Below are 19,268 nucleotides of genomic sequence, written 5' to 3' on the forward strand. Positions count from 1 at the left end.
GCCCTCCTAACTACAGTCTCAGATGCAAAATGTTGAGGGATTAAGTCTAGACAGACAGATTTTTGCATTCTTCAAGCTCAATAAAAGAACTCTGTAGTGCACATACTACACAGAATAATAGTTGGTGAACATAGCAGGTTTCTTCAGGACACCAACAAGTCTGCAATCTATAATTGTGTATTGGTAAAGGCTCTTAGGAGTTCTGGACAATGTGATGGAGCTTTGGACTCTTACCTCATCTGGGTCAGAGAGTTTGAACTCCCATCCATCCCCCGTCCAGCTGATAAAGGACTGGCATGATTTGTCTGTTAATAGCTCTAAGAGGAACTGCCAGAGTTGGATTGGTCCACTTCCTAGAGAAAAAAAGAGACCAAGATGTGAGACCTTGAGAACACTGAGAACTCAGCACTAAGAACACAACCAAACAAGAACTTAGAACTTTAAACACTTGTGGCAACACAAAATGGTGACCATTCCAGCTCCTTCTGGAGTATTAATAGTTTTATCTACAGGGATATCAAGTTTTTTTTTTAAAAGCTTTAGTTTTTGGGTAGAAAAGCTTGAAGTCTTTTCTTATGCTTTAACACTCACCAGAGAGGAAACAACAAGATTCTTATTCTAGTTTAATTTGGCAGGTGGTTATAGGACAAAGATATATTGCACACATGGGTCTGGAGATGGGTGCAGATAGAGTCCCATGCACTTGAGTTCACAAAATTATAACATTATGGTTTTTATTAGTAAAGTCTCAATATCTAAGGGATAGATTTCAGCGCATACATAAGTCATCTACATACTTGAGAGAATAATTTAAGTACTCTAGCAACCTTAAAGGACATCTACCACCAGGATTGGATTGTAAACCGATCACACAGTAGTTCTTGTCAGAGGGGACACATACTAGAATGTCAGTGTGCTTGGTTCGCAAAAGCCCTCGAAGGCTAATTAGCATAATTTTAAGAGTAAGGAAGGAGGCCATGGATAACAAATATTAGAAGATTACTGCAGTCAGTGTGTCTCGTATAATCCACGAGTGAGCGGCTATTACTCAATGACATCACAGTCACAATCCTTGAAGGGATGCGGTCTGTTCCAGATGGACAGAACAATGCATCTACTGAAAACACCAACCATGAGCGCTTATTTGCTTCATTACTTAAACATGTGACCACTTCATAGACACAACTGGATTCTTGCGCCTTGGAGGTGGTAACTGGCTGGAAAATCCCCAAGCAACCACAGACTAGTTGATAACAGTACACTTGTGTCCCCCCACTGAAACCCTATGACCCCTAACCTGAACAGGGTTCAAAGACTGCATGCAGTCATTGGGACTCACATGCTATCACTTTGCACAAAGCCGCTTCTGTTGTACAGCATATCCAGACATGGCAGCCTGATCTAGGCAGTCACATGATAGGAATGTGCTAGCCTCATTGAGAAAAAATGTCTCCCCATTCAGTTACTGGGGCAAAAGAGAACCCAGATTCTAAAAATATAGCAATAATAGACAGACCCCTCTTCTGTCCCTGTCTGGTCTATAGCTACATAATGATTGCCTTATCAGGCACCCAAACACAGTAAGCTTTAATGGAGAATCTAGAGATGGGGAAGAGATTTAAGTCTCTGCCTGGGGAAATAAGGATGTAGAAGGAAGCCACAAATCCGGTTGTGCAGCATCTATAATTCACAATGTGGATGCTGCTGCACTACGAAAAGACCAAAATGAATTGTGACCTGTACACACTTTTGGCTCCAGCCTTTAGGCCACAGCTGTGAGCACAGCGACCGCAACTCCCAGGGGTGCTTAGAAGAAGGAACGTTCCCAGGCTCACAAGAGCATTTTCTGTTTAAATAAGAAAATTATTTGTTCAGATATCGAGGGGCTAACATGCAGTCTTATTTATCCACTATCCCCTGGCGCCTCCAGTAGACTCCATGTTGCATCGTCTTTGTTTAAACTGCAAATTGTAACTTTAAAAAGGCCAAGAAGAACCTTTCACAATCTACAAAAGATAACCCGTCTGGCAAAAGGACAAACCTGGAGATTCTGATCAGTTATAGGGAATGATATACCGGTGGACTAAGCCAGGAAAGCCTCAGATACAATCCACCCATGGACAGCCACAGCCCAGATTGTCTGCATCACAATCTATGTAAACACGATGTCCAAATGTTCTCCTCCAGCTGTTAAGAGGACTTGCAGAGCCGCTGTCTGGGAATTATATCCCCATTAACACTGTGTACATATTTGTGGCCTGGGAGAGTATATGGATGTATAGTTTGTGTATCTCTGTTGGAATTGTTTAGGAAAAGATTGGTAATTTGTGTGGTCAGACCCTGGGGGAGAGAAGGGGACGCTTGGCATTTACTGCTATGGAGCCAATAATAGATGTGTTTTATATAAGGTCAAGAAGAACATCATACAAGTTATACTGGGATCTCTCAGGATTGTGCAGAAAGTGATGCAAGACCAGACAGGCGGTACAGTCACGAAAGGACACTGTTAGTACAATCAAAAGGGGGGCAGAATGCTCCGAGGCATACCACACACAGAGGAGATGCCATTTATCATATCTGATCAGCACAGAGAGATGACTACTGTCGTACAGCCAAGTTCACACCTGCGTCAGGTTTTTCAGTTACTTGCCATAAAACCGGAAGCCATTGACCTTTGCCTTGAATGTACAGACCGTTACCTTTCATTATTAATATTGTAAAAAAAGATGTGGACTGATGTACAATTTTTTTTGCTATTTGATAATGAAATGATGAACAGACCCTGCCAATCCCTGGTGTGAACTTGGCCATACTTGTACAATAACCAAGCATAATAGTAATAATAGCAGCGATAAGGACAAAGTCTGAAGACACCCAATAATCAACTACAGTATGATAAAAAGATACTAGTGTGATGGTCAAATCTGCAGCAGCCAATCAAATCTCAGTTCTCATTCTGAGAGCAGACTAGTTACAATGGACAACTGCCATTTGCATTTCATGTATGACCACATCTAGCACAGGCCTCTAATGTCATAAGATGTGGCTCTTCTATGTGACTTTCTGCAAGCATCTTGTTTTTCATGGTTAACACCTCTGAGCTGTGCTCATTGAGTCTCAGTTTCTCAGATGCTATCACCTCAGTCACACTGAAGGTGTGAAAGTGACATACAACGGAAAAAAAAAACTAAAGCTGCTTTTGATGTCATCTTAGGCACAGCATTAGGTTTACTTATCAGAGGCAGAAATCATAACCCAATTTGAGAACAGTGCACTCCTCACCACCCACTCACTCATACCAAACTGTTTGCAGCCTTCCAGACCAGATGCAGCTGGAAGTTCAGACATCTTAACATCATACAGATGCAGCAGGTTACTGTACGGCTGTGCTCCGTATCAGCCCCAATCAGACAGCAAACATGCACAAGGTAAACTATGGTATGAGTGGTACCTGTGTAACCAGCCAAGGCAGCGGCAGGGATGACTGGCTTGTCCTTGTTCAGCTCAGCTCGGTCTCTTACATAGTCCTTGAATGTTCCTTTAGGTTTGTGGTTGGGCAGTGAAGGCTGATAGTCCTCAGAGTCAAAGCTGTCATATGAAGGAACGCGCTGAAGGCCGTTATAGGAAGACTGACTGCTCCAGGACTGGGTGAGGCGATCACAGCTGTCATGACTCTCTATGCTTTCAAATGACTCCTGTCCACCAAGCTTACCTATCCAAAACATGGAACCAAGGATTAACGTTACATGTCTAACTGTTCAGAAAAGTACATAAGTACATATAGAAGGAAAACAAGCCCTCTTTAGTATTCATTTTTTTGGTCAGATCTTTTAAGCATTCAACACTGTTAAATACATTGGGGCACATTTACTCAGGACAGTGCCGTCTACTTGTGTAATTTGCAGAGTACATATTCATAATTTCTGGTGCACGTTCTTCATGAATCTGGCACCCCCTGCACTGCCCTGACAGAGTTCACCACTTTTTTGGTGCACCAAACATGGGGCATGCAACACATTTCTGTCGAACAGTACAGAAATATGTTTTGTGTCAGGTATAGTGTAGCATGCGCTACAAAGTGTTGTGTGCATCAGAAATGCGTCTCAGACACTTCTTAAATACTTGTGCAAGCAGTTTGCACCGAAAAAAACGTGCAAAGTCAGACAGAAAACTGGTGCACGGCCCTTAGTAAATGTGGGCCATTATGCTCATGTATCTTGTCACTTGAAGCCTTTGATCTCCACCATACTCTCCCCCATCATGTTTTGGTAGAAACTCTTACCTCGGCTGATCCTTCCCACACACATGTTATCTGGAGACACAACCTCCTGCTTGATAGTGAAGTAGTCTCCCTGAAGCGAGTCAGGCGGTAAGGGGTCTCGTAAGATTGGAGAGGGATATTCAGCCTCATATTTCAGGGACAATAGCTCCTCTGAGCTGATGGGGTGCAGGGTCTGGTAGGATTCTGTAATGAAGCTGGGCTCAGAGAACTCAGATGGTGGGACACACTGTGGATGTTCTATGCCATAACCTGCAACACATGACATTACTTATCAGTTGGACAGAAATTCCGTGTAGATTAAAAAAAATCAAAATCCTAAACCTCCCAGTGGAGCAATACAAAGGGTAAGCCATGATCAACCCAAAAAGTAGGTTAGCAATACTCACTGATGAAGTAGTCTGAGTTGTATCTGGATTCAGGATATGCTGGGGCCAGTTCATTCGTTTGGTACAGTTTGGAGTCTTTTGGGTTAACAGGTGGAGAGAAAGATAAAAAAAACAAAAGAAACATTACTGACAGCTATGGAGGAAAGTTCAAAAGGCTTGACATGACCTATATATCTCACCACACAACTGACACCATTATGAGATCTGTGGTCCCAGTAAAATAACAGCACAGTTCCTATTTCATTCAATTATAAAGTTCTCTGCCCAATAAGCCCTCAAATACAGGGACTACCAAAATACCTTACCTTTCTGTAGAATTTCTAAGTGTTCCCATAAGATGTCTCCTACAAAATCTGGTGCCAATTCCAAGAAACAATCCTTCCCAAGGGCACACAGCGTTGCTCCACTCATGCGGAACTTCTGAAAGTCCACACCCTTCAAGGTAAACTCATTCACTGCCCATGACACCCAGTCTCTGACGTGAGCGTCTGTCCATTCGCGGGGATCTGCCGGAAAAAAAAAAGTGGTGGTGTTCATATAAATGTCTGTTCTTTGAGTGACCCTACATTACACCCAGAGCACAGTAGAAGAGGTTAAAGAATATCTAGGATCTATATATAGGATATATATGATTAGTCATATGTCTCACCAATGGGGATGCCCAGACGTTGCTGCTCCTTGGTGAAGCCGCTAAAGGTGGCCCGAAGTGCCTGAGACATCATCTCTTTACTGCTGGGAGTCAGTAGTGGCACATCGGCACACTCCATATCTGAAAAAGAGACACAGGTTACCAAGGCTCATCAGGGATATCCAACATTTACATCCCTAAAATTATAACTTTCAAAAGAGGACAGTATTGGATTCAGTATTGACCTGGGTAGATCAGTACTTCTCACTTCTATCCATTATGGACAATGTTATATACATAAGGCTGAGTTCACACTTTGTTTTTTTGCACTGTATGCTTATGCGGTGGAGTACGATGCTGTTCAGTGACATCACTGGTGTCCTCCTTTCTAAATTAAATATCCACTCTGCAGAGGGTGGGGACGTTGAATCTGCTCCCCATAGGCCTCTGTAACCTCCGCTGAGTGTAACAGTGAGTGTCACTCAGAAGGAGGGAGCAGGATGAAAAGACGTAGCTTGCACAAGGTATACTTAAAAACAGGGTGTGAACCCAGCCTTAAAAAGCACAATCCTCCTGTGTTCTTATTTGCAAAAATGTATCACTGCAAGTTATATATTTAAGACTGGAATATAGACTTTTCATCCAACTACTACACTAGATACAACAGGTACATACAGTGAATTGTAAGCAAGAATTTGGTATTTAGGCTTTTAGAGAGGTCAGGGAAAATGTTTCCATTCACTAGCAGCAAAGATCTTGGAAGTGTTGATGAAACAAAATCCATGGTTTAGTACAATATTGCCAAATATTTTATTCAGTGATTTACAGAGTTTGTCTCTATAGTAAAAAGTTGTACAATTCTCTAATTTACTTTGTGTATTAATACCTTGTAGTTTTCTAGATCTCTGCTTTTTATCACTCTATAGGGGGCTTCATTGTTTAGTGCATGTGGACATAAATCTGTCCATGGTCACACAGATGCAAAGCTGGTTAGTAGCACAGGAAGTAGATAATAGAGCTTCCTTTAGGCCACATTCATACAGAACATATGATTTTAGTTTACAAAGCGTTTGTGTAAACATGTGAAAACATTGTTAACATTTTATAAACACAAATGGTAAATTGTATAATTTTCCATAATAATTAGAAGAACCTTTAGTTACTGAAACTGTAAGTCCCTTTTGAGCTTTTGGACCTTTATCATCTGCGATCCACAAATGATGCAGAACATGCTGGATCCTACCTCAAAGAACGAGCTGTATGTAGCCAGAGCTCACTATACTCACTCCCTGATCAGACAGTCCCGTTCACCACGTGAGAGCATTTTATTGGGAGATAGAATGGAAGCATCTAATAACAAAGACTCCTTCCAGGAACAGTCTGCTGTGTCATCCGGTGCTCCCGGCTGCCAAATGTTGAGCAGCTTATATACAGAACATGACAGACTCAGATTTACCTCTAGGAACAAATTGTTTGCCAAATCTGAAAGCCAAATCTGGAACTGAACATCCTGACATACCGCTCTGAACAGTGCCAAGTACACAGTAGTGCCCTCCCCAAGCCGGGCTGCCTTGTCCCTGATGCTTTAAGACACTGCAGAGTTAATACTTGTTCAGAGGGAGGGGTGTATCATCTACAGTGTTAATTCAAACTACATTAAATTCCATACAATAAAGGGTACATTGATTTAACACTAATAAGTTGCTAGTTGATTTTCAGGATAGCCTATTTTGGATTCAGAGGGACATTATTTTAGTGCTACGCTTGTTTTGTAAAAAGGAGAAAGATTATCGTTCACAAATTTACATGAAAATAGGTGTTAAATGGGAAGCATTTTATTTCAATGTTTACAATTATATTGTGTGTGTATATATAAACTGAAAGTGAGAGGTACTTGGTTAAGGTAGATAGAACTAAAGACGTAGAGGTAGATTTATCAGAAGTATCTGTAAGCAGAACAGTTCTGGTTTCTCATGGCAACTAATCAGAGCTCAGCTTTCCTTTTGAAAACTGCTGTGAAAAAATGAAAAGTGAGCTCTGATTGGTTGCCATAAGCCACTAGAACAGTTTTGCTCTCAGGACTCTTCTGATAAATTCCCCCCACATGGAGTAGGAAAGTAATGTGACGGAGGTTAAACCTACAAGTTTGCCATTGTGAAGATGCACATCTGTAATGGTTATGGCAATTGAAAGGGACATTGGTTTACTTAATGATAGGCAATGGAAGACTATAGAGCACCACTATAGAGCTCCACATGGACAGATAACTAAACACTACCACAGCATTGATGACCGTTCATTACATAGATATTACAATCATGGACGTTGGTCGCCTTGGACTGTCTCCAGCATGGAGGATAGTCCTCCCTCAGGTTTCACAGAGAGCAGCTCAGGATCCAGTGACTCAGAGCGTCTGTGAAGCCTCCAGGGGCTGCATTTTATTGACATGAATGTTGCCCCACGAGCTGCACCAAAAATATTCCTTTGTCCTCAATTGGCCTCTAAAGCAGTCAGGATAAGGCTCAAGGACACCCCCGCATTGTGCAAAATATGATTAAGATCTGAGACGGACTACTGCACCTCCCTAGAAAGTGCAAGAGATGTGGGATCATACTACAGAGGATGTAAGCATCAACATTATGGTCAAGGAAGGGGGCGCTGGGAGGTCAGAGCTCACCTCACAAGACATTAGGAAATGGTCCTATCACTAGCACTAAAAAAAATAGGGTGGGGAGCAGAGACCTTTCCATTATTCTCCGCAGGCTACAGACAAAAACCAGCCCTTACTATAACAACCACTGCAAAAAGAGGGACAGTGTTTGTTGGCCACTACAGGACATACACTATTAAATATTTACATAGATTTAGGATGTGATTTACATTCAATCATTCGCCTACTGTTATACGGTTACATTCCTGTTTTCTGCCCAACAATTTCTTTGCCTCCATGAACCAGAACACAGAAAAAAATTGATAAAAACGCAGTAATAAAATACACCACAACCAAGATTAAGAATAGTACAGAATATGGAGAATATTGATGTACTTTATAAAATGTGACGTGTTCGCTTTGTTATAATATGACTAATTACATCTGTTATACAGTAAGAATGTGTGTGGAATCTTCCCCTCAGTAATTTACTCCACACCTCCATTGAAGGGGTATTCCAAATGATGTACAACTAATAATCTTGTAACTTTCTAATACACTATTCACCTGTTTCCAGATCTCGGCTTCCTGTCTGTGAATGGAAAGGCCTAAAGTAAGATGGAAACTTGTATAAGTGAGACAGCTGCATGACTTCCTAAGAGAATTCCTCCAATTCCTGATCTACTGAATAGGATAACACATGACAACATAGAGAGGGAGCTGAAATCCTGTGTCATCCAGGATCATATCATGACCTGACCATTTGTACTAGTGAGGAAAATTGTATATTACTGAAGCCATTGTAAAATGTGTATACGCCACTGCCCAAAGGTAGAGAAAAGGTCATGGGGAAAAGATACTGTATATCAGCAATTGCCCCTTTTGCCATGTACCTTACACTGCACCGTGACTAACATGAACCCTCAGCTCATATTCCAGGCCGTGCTCAGCTGGTGGGCTACACTCAGAAAGCTCACATGGGATTAGAGGATATCACTGGGGATTATCACAGTAGTCAGAGGCTCACACAAAGGAAGGTCGCCACTTGATGTGGATTATAGGAAGCACTTCAGATATCACACAATTGGTACACGTGGATGCAATCTTTCTAATCTGATACCCACTGAGCATGGACCTGCCCACGATGTTGACAATGTGGCAGGATCTGCCGGCCTCTCATACACAGACCACCAAGCTTAAAATGCCCCACTGACTCATCTGCATCCAGGAAACAGTGTTATTTGATGGTATGAGTAGCCAGTTTCCTTACAAGAACAGGAACATTGAATAGTGACAGCAAATGCAGCAAATCTATGGGAATGTCAGTCAAATCCTTCCTTACACCCCAGGCTGAGGGCTATTTGGAATAAAGCTGCTTCTTGCTCTGATAAGTTTCCTTTGGGATAATAAAGTTTATTTATGAGAAAAAAAATTCATGGAACATAACTGAAACTTATCTATATATCCATTTATTGAAAGTGCGCCCATTGAGCTTTTACATATCAGCATACAGCTTTTTCTATTATGTGCTGCTCCATTACATACTGATATATCCAATAAAGCAATTACTTCATAGAAGTAGACAAGTATACATCCGAAAATCCTCTAAAAGCATGCCTCTAAAAGCATGCATCTTGTAACAGTAAAATATGAGAACAGTGGAGGTCTCAGGTCTTAAGCCCAACTCTCCGTATCAGATACTTTGCTGTAAAATGGCCTGTAAAGTCTTGGCCTTGGGTAAACAATATGTAGCGAGCGCGCTAGTCTGCACAGATGTGTCAGGGTTAACATTCTCCCTTCTCTCCACCTCCTATGATTGAGTCATAGCCGTGTAACGTGAGACCACCAGTTTGTCGTCACAGCGTGCATGGGAGTTCAGTCACTGCTCCGTCTTCTGCAGCCAGATTGACTACACTTCCCAAATATTCCCACACTGTACAATTAACCTTCTCCCAGCCGGCAGTCCTCACGCACAGCACACATGACATTTACACTCTTAAAATGTGGGAACCAGTTTGAATGATATGGTGGACGCCTCTTACAGCTGAGAAAGGGTTAAAGGCTCTAGTTCATTCCTTCCGCACATGTGTCTTCAAAAGGGGCAGATTGCAGCACCCACTGATTCCACTCCCACGGACAAATTTCTCACACCCCAAGCGGTGCCCCCTTTCATATGGAAGTCATTTCTGTTATAAGAGCGGCCCCCTTACAGGAATTTCTTCTCACAGTCTTAGTGTGCTGCTCCCTTAGGGAACCAGGGAAAAACTTCTCACCCCCCAGATATGGGATGGATATTTGTCCCACCTCACGCTCACAATATGTCAGTAGACCATTATCACAACATCACATCACCCCAACATGTGGGAAAAATTCCAAACAAAGCAGAACGCACATTAGCCACCATTACTATTCCCATCATACCCTGTATATGATCTTGCCTGTACAACTCCACTATGAAGAAATGTAAGGCGCTGTGAATAATAATTCCTTTATTTATATAGCACTCACAGATTACACAGCGCTGCACAGAGTTTGCCAAATGGGTCCCAGTACCCAATGCGGCTCACAATCTAATCAACCTACCAGTATGTTTTGGATATCAGAGACTTTCCTGTGTTTACCAAATGTGACCAAAAAGAGCTGCTAGGGAAGATGAACTCTTACATGGTGACAATGTCAGTTCTTATCTTTGGAAAAATAAAAGAGAATTAACCAAAAACGCTGAATACTGAGGCAATGCGGAAAAAGGCTTGACTGCTTCACAGTAGGGTGTACAGGTAAAATCTCCTTAGAAGTCTACCAATGAGGCAACAAACCCCCATACTCCCAGGTCCAGCCTCAGTCAGACCCAAGAATGGGGTCACTGGGGTCTGTCTACTCTAAAGCCTCTCCATCCAATTCTAAACTAAAGGTGCATATACACATTAGAAGGATATGACAATAATCTGATGCTTATTAGGGTACCCTGACTGATGACAACAGATGTTGGGGGGAATTAAACATGTTGTCTTATCTATTTTTGCAGAATCCTTTCTATACAGAATAGAGGATACGTGTCTAAGGAGAGTACCACTAATCACAGGAACCAGGGCCCTCCGTAAACCTATGTGAATGGAGCTATGGCTGAATGTACCATTCATCTCTATGGGACTGCTGGAGATGAATGAGCGCTGCACTCTGCTGCTGCTGCTGTTTAGCAGTATCATAGAGATGAATGGAGCATCAGAAAGCATCTGCTGCACCACTAAAATGCCTGTACACTGGATCCTCATAATCTTGGCCTTAGTGACAAAAATCTGGTCTACACATTAAATTATGATCTTAACTTTACATATGATTCACATTCAGTCAGATATAATTTAAAGACCACACATCACCAGAACAAGTTCTTGACAAACAATGAACAAGAAAGAATAATAATAATAATTCCTTTATTTATATAGCGCACACAGATTATGTCTGGAGATTTCAGCTGGGAAGCCTGCAGAAATGAGAATACAGGCTTTATCTAGAAGATCAGAATATAAGATATGTAATGTATTTACACAGCAGAATAGTGAGAGCAGCTCTGAAGTATAAATAAGGGTTGAACTGAGGATATTAGCCAATTTGTATGCATGTTTTTTAAACGGATTGCAGAATAAATAAATGTTTTCTGGCTAGCAATGTTCCATCTAGCTGTAGGCCATTTTTAGTGACCAGGATCAGACTTGGTTCAAATAAGTCACTGATTAGGGAATAGCACTGAGGCCACGTTCACACGATGCCTTACGTTTTTGATGCATTCCAAATGCTTTAACCGTGATCACATGGTAAGGTTACATTGCATTTTAGCTAATGCAATGGAAACACAATGTAACCTCAGCATGTGATCACAGTTAATTGCATGAAAAACTCATCAGAAAACGCAACCCAATGTGAATGCGGACTTTAAGGGAATCAGTTAGAAGCTTTTTTTTGTCTAACCACAGTAGCATCAATCCTTTCCTATGGTGTAAAGCTGTCTGTTAAGTTTTAAGCTTTTACAACTTTGGCATTTGCAAGCTTCATCTAGTCATGAAGTCAATGGGGGTCATTTATCAGGACATGTACGCCAGTGTTTTGGTGCACAAGCACTGAAGTGATTGCAATTACTAGCGAACTGGTAGTAATTGTGACTATATCCCCCTTCATCTCAACAACAAGCAGATGGGGGTGAAGGGGGCGTGGCCGGTGTAGGGCAGGAACACGCTTTAGCTATCGCCTGGCTATAAGCCTGGCTTAGAACGGTCCCCCAGATACATATGGAGGCTCCGGTCACCATGGCTCAGGATGAATGTATGATTGTGCCAATGTCAGGGAGTGTGGTACATGTCAATCATAACTGACAGGGCATGTTTTTGGCACGATGAATGCATGTTTAAGTTGAGTCATGCCCCTATGGCTAGTAAAGATAAATTTTCGGGTGCCGGTCTAAGCTTTTAGTGAGAGGGAATATAGGAAAGGTCAAGACTTACAACTATGAATGCAGTTCTATACAGTTCTTACAAAGACTAAAACCATCCATGTAGGTTACTATTTTTTCAATTGTCAAATTGTTAAATAAAGATGACAATGCTTTTCAGATAGAATGATGATGTTGATAGAGCATTTGTCAGTGACAGACATGAAAGACATGCAACCGAGGCACTTACAAGAGGTGCAAAACCGCTAAAAGATCGGACGGCCTGTCTTCTGCCCCTTCACTCTGACCACAGTGCATGAAATACCAATGACTCTTCTGACGCTAAACCCAATAATCCTAATGAGACATCCACACAAATACTCACCGAGACCCTTTATACTGCTTCAGTGGACTTTATTATACCGAGAAAAAGAGATGAGACAGGATTGAGGGAACAGACACAAAGCACACGCTTTTAAGACCACATGCATCAAGCCTTAGTCATGACATCTACAAGAGTCACTTAGGGGAATCCTGTTAACCCTATTAACCCATGCAAATTATTACAAGGTGGTGGCTGTCTAATTCTCACTGTGGCCACTTTGTCCTCATAAAACTATTGAGGCAGAGCCCATATGGACTGGCGATCCACCGTTCCTAGGGGATATTAAAACATTAGCAGATATGAAACTGGCTTTCTACTGTTTATGTTGCATTATCTTTTACCATAGTTAGAAATCCCCACTAGCATTTCAATGAGATCAGAGGTTCATTCACATATGTAAGCACATGTCCTACCCCCAGCGAGATGAGCAGAGATTGAGCAATCTCTCTAATGATGGGGAAAATAATAGTGACGTCAACAGATTCCGAGATTCCAGAGGAAAGATATCTGCCCAGTGTTTCCCAATCAGCAACTAGTCCAGTCCCTCAACAGATCAGTACTACACTGGGGAGGAATAGAATGGCCAAAACAGATTAATGTGTAGCAAGATTCCAGAAGAGTATGGGGATCCCTACTACTGCCTCAAGATAGAAGACTACAATCACTACATTTACCTTTCCACTACATGTAGTCTTTAATAGAGTCACAGTCCTACATCATGCTGATTATTAGTCTAAAACCGGAGGGTACCAAACCATACATCATACCTACTACTCAAGAGTCACAATCCTTCATCATACATACTACTGCTCCAAAACCGTCACAATCCCAATCATACGATATCTACTACTACAAAACTTCACCATACCATACCACTGCTCAAAAACTACACTCACAATCCACACTTACCATTAATCCAAAACTAGAGGGTCACAACCCTACATAATACCTACAACTGATCCAAAACCTAACAGAAAGGAAAGGGTTTTGCACCCATGCAGACATTGGCGTAGTTCAGCTGAATCAGCTTCATATCAAGCAAGTAAAAATACCAAAACCCTCATAAATGAATGTCAGATTCTTCCAAACCATTTATAGGGTGTTCAGCACAGAAAATTGAGAATGAAGGGAGGGAGGTCACTTTATCTGGGATTTAATCTGAGTTTTAATGAAGACAAAGAGAAGCAATGAGCCCTGTCATCACCATCTTATCTGTCCCAAGACCACAGACTGGGGCGAGGCCTTGGTCAGTTCTAATCTACAGAATGTTTACACCTTCCCAGCCCCCGCTACTTCAACAAAAGACTACATTTCAATGATGTTGATAATCTAAACCCAGATACAAAGTGAATTGTGTGTGACATCAGCAGAAGTCATAGAAACAACCAAAGCAGAAAATATGAATGATGCTCTGAAACCTCTAGAAAGGGAACAGCTGCAGATAGTGCCTCCACTCCCATCATCTAACACCAGGAGTGATACACATTGTGCAGGTGACAGCTCCATGCAGTAACACACACAAATATACAATCCAGTAAGGGCCATTACATCTCAGTACACAGCTGCTGACTGTGTCCAAGAGGTTCTGCAGAAGGCTCAGCAGTGACTCTAGGGCTTGATGTATTCATGACTGGTAACATTCAGGCAATCACAGAGAACTAATTAGATTACTGTAATCTCCTTATCTTCTGCCTTAGATTCATGACCCCAGTCCCCACCCCAACCCCCTTCAAGGCAAAATGTGCAGGTCATCCAGCAGCTGGAAGCACATTCATTACATGTAATTACTAGAGATCCCTCAATGGCTGCACATGACAGAGCCATGGCTGTACTGCCCATCAATGGACCAGATCTCAAGCACCTCTGGCACCCTGAGGGCAGTAATCGCCCCAAAACACCCTGTGATGGAACCATCAGAGATAACGATGGCCATCAGTTTACTAAGGAGTTAATAATAGCCAGTAATACAGAAGTAGTGGGAGAGATGGGAGCAGTAACGGGTCAACAATACCCAAAAGTACCAGCATCAGTGCGATCATGGGCTAATAATACCCACTGACAGTAAAGGGTTAAAAGTACCAGTGCGGGACCGGGGCTGATGATGTCCTGTGGCAGTACTATAACAGAACAAGTAGGTAGATGCCCACTGGACTACTTATCAGGGCAGCCGGGCACAGTGGCCTCTGGATGTGTGTGTCCGGGGAGCACAGGGTTACTCACCGGCACAGGAGTACGACTCATACTCCGGCTTCTCGGTCTTGATGATGGTCAGGGTGGGCTTGATTTCTAGCGCCGCTTTCATGGCTATTGCTGCTGCTGCTGCGGGTGCAGGGTCCGTGTGTGCCGCCCGCCCGTCTATTGTGATCCGCTCTTCTGAGCTCTGTCCTGCCCGATACGGGGAGAGACAGGCGGGGAGCTGGGCGGGGCTAGCTCATGACACCGGGGCGGGGCTGACACTGTGCGGGCCACTGGGATAGCATGGATTACACATAGACCCGCCCCTAAAACTTCTACCGCACAATCTCATCACTGGACAAGATCTAGTAACTCTACAGGTAGTACCAAGTGATCTGTACTGTATATCCCCCCAATAATATCATAGAATACATATACCCCCTTCCCTGTGTGATAATACCGCATCAGTATGTATACCCCCTAATAGCATAATACCAATACATATACTCCCTTCCCTGTGTGATATGTATACCCCCTAATCATAATACCAATACATATACCCCCTCCCTGTGTGATAATACCGCATCAGTATGTATACCCCCTAATCACATAATACCAATACATATGCCCCCTTCCCTGTGTGATATGTATTCCCCCCAATCACATAATACCAATACATAAACCTCCTCCCTGTGTGATAATACCGCATCAGTATGTATACCCCCTAATCACATAATACCAATACATATATCACCCCTCCCCTGTGTGATTTGTATACCCCCCAATCACATAATACCAATACATATATCACCCCTCCCCTGTGTGATATGTATACCCCCTAATCACATAATACCAATACATATGCCCCCTTCCCTGTGTGATATGTATTCCCCCCAATCACATAATACCAATACATATACCCCCTCCCTATGTGATAATACCGCATCAGTATGTATACCCCCTAATCACATAATACCAATACATATATCACCCCTCCCCTGTGTGATTTGTATACCCCCCAATCACATAATACCAATACATATATCACCCCTCCCCTGTGTGATATGTATACCCCCTAATCACATAATACCAATACATATATTACCCCTCTCTTGTGTGATATGTATACCCCCTAATTAGAGATGGGTGAATCGATTCTAACGAAGTTGAATTTCAGGAAAACTTCGGTTGGGCACGAAGTTTACAGTGATTCGTGAGAACAAATTTTTTTCCTCTTTATAAGCAAAATGTCCGCAAGCACAGCGTGTTACATGGTGCAGAAAACTCTGGGAAAGAGAAAGGAACACCCTCGATCACATGTGCAGACATGTAAGCCAATCAGCGACCAGCAGGCTTATGTGATGTCACAGCCCTATAAAAACAGATGGCCATTTGCTATCCCATCATTTCACACTGCATGTGCTGTCTCTAGCTGCTTGTACTCGGTAGCTGATGGAGTGATTTTTGTTCCAAGTCCAGGGTGTCGGTTTGGGGGGATCAGTATACCCCAAATATCAATTAATTTTTGTTGCTAAAGTTGATCAAGAAATCTGTGTCAAGTCAAAATAGTTGATTAACCAATATCTCAGACAGAGAGGTGGCAGGTGGAGCAGGCACAGGTCGCTGCACAGTAAGGGGACGTCGCAGCAGGGGAGTCTCTGTGAGGCCAGAACTGCCGGTGTCATCAAGCGGCAGTGTGTTGATGAACAACTTAAAGGTTCTCTATTGGTTGACTAAGTCATCCACTTCCTCCCAAATGACATCTGACAACCCCATCCAAGAGTCTGTGAGTTCGTCAGATACAACCCTTAGTTGGCATGGCCCAGGAGCAGTTCAGCCGCCCAGTTTACCTGTCCTCAACCAGGCTCTGTCCTGTTCATTTCCCTCAGCCAGAGTTCTACTAGCTGGTCTGGGCTCAGTGCCACTATACAGCGAGGATGAATTCTTTGAGGACAGTCAGCAGCTGCTTGGCAGCGAAGAAGCGGAGCAGACATCCGCTTTTTCGTGCAGTAGGAGGGAAAGTAGAGATGTGGAGAGTGGCACGGGAGGTTATGTTGCACTTGCAAATAGTCGGGCTGTGCATACTGAGACCATTGAGGAGAATAGCAGTGACAGGGAAACACAAATCGATGATGACATAGCCGATCGCACTTGGGAGCAAGGGCTTCATCATCATCGTAGGGAGAAGAGGGTGTCAGTTTGCGCGTAAGGCAGCGAAGCAGGCAGCAAGTCGCTACTGCTGCAGTGAGTCAGCAGGGTGGCATCAGTGCGGGAGCCAAACGGCTGCGGGGTACAAAACACTCCTCAGTTCTAAGTAAGCAGTGGCTCAGGGGCTCAGTGAGGCAGCGGCGTTAGTAGTTACTCAGTGCAGAATGTTGGTGGTAAAATCACCCGGAAGTGGCCAGCGCCACTCACCTGTGCGCTAGCACTTTGCATTCTAGAGTGGCGGCGTGCACGCGTCCTAAGGAGCGGGGACGCACGCGGCCTAGTCGGGACCGTAGCCGGATCATGTAGAGGTAAGTGGGGGCCTGGGGCAGAGCCACGGAGAGGGGCACGGATGTGCCCGCGATCCGTGACATGGATCGCGAGGGCGCCCGTGGCAGTACCCCCCTTCGGCCCCTCCCTCTTCTTCAGCCTCCTCCTCTTCTTTTTGGTCCCAAGACAACTCTGGGGGGGATTATGATCCAGGATATTCTCTTCAGACAGGATCATTTTCCGGAGAGCAGGTCTGACATATGTCTTGTCAGGAGGTATCTGCCGAGGAACTTGCTCCTCTCCAGCAATGTCCGAAGAGGTCAGGACAGGTGGTGGTGATGCAGTGCAGTGTGAGTGGCATTCTGATCCCCAACACAGGACCTCCCCAGTCTTCCAAGTGAGGACCGGAGAGTGAAGTTGAAGCCATGGAAGACCCAGGAGAAGAGATGAGGTGGAGCGTGGCAGGACATAGAAGAATAGTCTTTCTTTGTGATAAGTTCTAAACTGAAGAAAAACTGTCTCAGTGCGGTAACGGACCGGAACAGACAAGATCTGTCCATCGACACAAGGAATCTTGAAATCTTGATAAGAAACACCGGAATGTGATGCCGGGAGACCAGAGCGACATCCACAAAATTCCCCACAGAACCAGAGTCCAAGGAGGCTGAGACTTGCACAGGAGTGCGAGTACCGACACCAAGGAGTACAGGAACTGTGAGGTGTGGAGACACTATATTCACACCTAGGGATGTTTCTTCCAGGAGCCCAAAGTGTTGGCGTCTCCTCTGGGGGGGGGGGGGGTAGCAGGACAAGCCTCAATGGAGTGTTCGGGACCAGCACAGCACTACCAGAGGTTCTCCTGACAACGTCTGGAACATTCCTCGTTGGTGAGACGGGCTTTGTCGTTACACTTCAGACTGTGCGTCTAGGGGCTGGAGCGGCCCTTAGGAGACCGGAGCAAAACAAGGTAGATGGCTAATCCGGTTTGCCTTTATAATCTGGCACCTCCCTTCACTCTCTGCCGGATCTTCAAAATCCTTCCACTGAAGTGAGAGGCTCCTGTGTTCCTCCTGTGTGTTTCCAGACGCCTCCGTGTTTCCTGTGCGTTTCCAGACGCCTCCGTGTTTCCCGTGTTCCTGTGGCATTCCCGTGTTCCTGTGGCGGTCCTGTGTTCCTGTGGCGGTCCTGTGTTCCTGTGGCGGTCCTGTGTTCCTGTGGTGGTCCTGTGTTCCTGTGGCGGTCCTGTATCCCAGTGGTCATCCTGAGGTCCTGCCTTCCAGAGGTCCTGCCTTCCAGAGGTCCTGCCTTCCAGAGGTCCTGCCATCCAGAGGTCCTGCCATCCAGAGGTCCTGCCTTCCCGACGTCCTGCCTTCCCGACGTCCTGCCTTCCCGACGTCCTGCCTTCCCGACGTCCTGCCTTCCCGACGTCCTGCCTTCCCGACGTCCTGCCTTCCCGACGTCCTGCCTTCCCGACGTCCAGTTTCCTGCTTCCCTACCTTGGCGGCCACCACGGGCCTAGTCACACCCGTGCAACGACCTGGTGGCTTTCCGCCGTAGCAGGACCATCCCGCTTAACGGTGGGCTCGGGTTGCGGCTAGTACATCATCTCCCATGGTGGTCCAGGGAGTCCACATACTCTAGCCCCAAGAGACTCTCCCTCACCCCGTGTGTGACAGGAGGCTTGTGTGGGTTCCTCAAACATGGACAGGAATTCAGCCAGGAAAGCAGTATGGGTGGCCGTGACTGGATCGCCTCTGTGACAAACTGGGACGGCATCAGTTCAATGTGCAACAAGCACTAGTTAATAAAGCCCTTGCACAATTTGAGGTCACCATCATATTTGTCAGGCATAGAAAGTCTGAGT

General features: G+C 44.2%; 1 protein-coding gene across 2 annotated transcripts in view; it reads right to left on the reverse strand.

Annotated features, from left to right (window-relative positions):
• Positions 1–19,268, reverse strand: part of ETS1 (ETS proto-oncogene 1, transcription factor) — a 67,251-nt gene that overhangs the window by 3,132 nt on the left and 44,851 nt on the right. Inside the window, exons 1-7 of one of the 2 annotated variants that reach the window (XM_072156683.1) lie at positions 14,975–15,177; positions 5,318–5,437; positions 4,974–5,174; positions 4,669–4,743; positions 4,283–4,531; positions 3,452–3,712; positions 235–353 (exon numbers count right to left, since the gene is read on the reverse strand). In XM_072156683.1, the coding sequence (XP_072012784.1) occupies positions 235–353; positions 3,452–3,712; positions 4,283–4,531; positions 4,669–4,743; positions 4,974–5,174; positions 5,318–5,437; positions 14,975–15,056 (1,107 nt within the window). In that variant the 5' untranslated portion in view covers positions 15,057–15,177. Of the gene's footprint in view, positions 1–234; positions 354–3,451; positions 3,713–4,282; positions 4,532–4,668; positions 4,744–4,973; positions 5,175–5,317; positions 5,438–14,974; positions 15,178–19,268 lie in introns of those variants that run through there. The other variant, XM_072156682.1, reaches the window with a different exon arrangement.

This window comes from Engystomops pustulosus, chromosome 6 (assembly GCF_040894005.1).
Source record: "Engystomops pustulosus chromosome 6, aEngPut4.maternal, whole genome shotgun sequence".
In the NCBI taxonomy this organism is placed as follows: domain Eukaryota; kingdom Metazoa; phylum Chordata; class Amphibia; order Anura; family Leptodactylidae; genus Engystomops; species Engystomops pustulosus.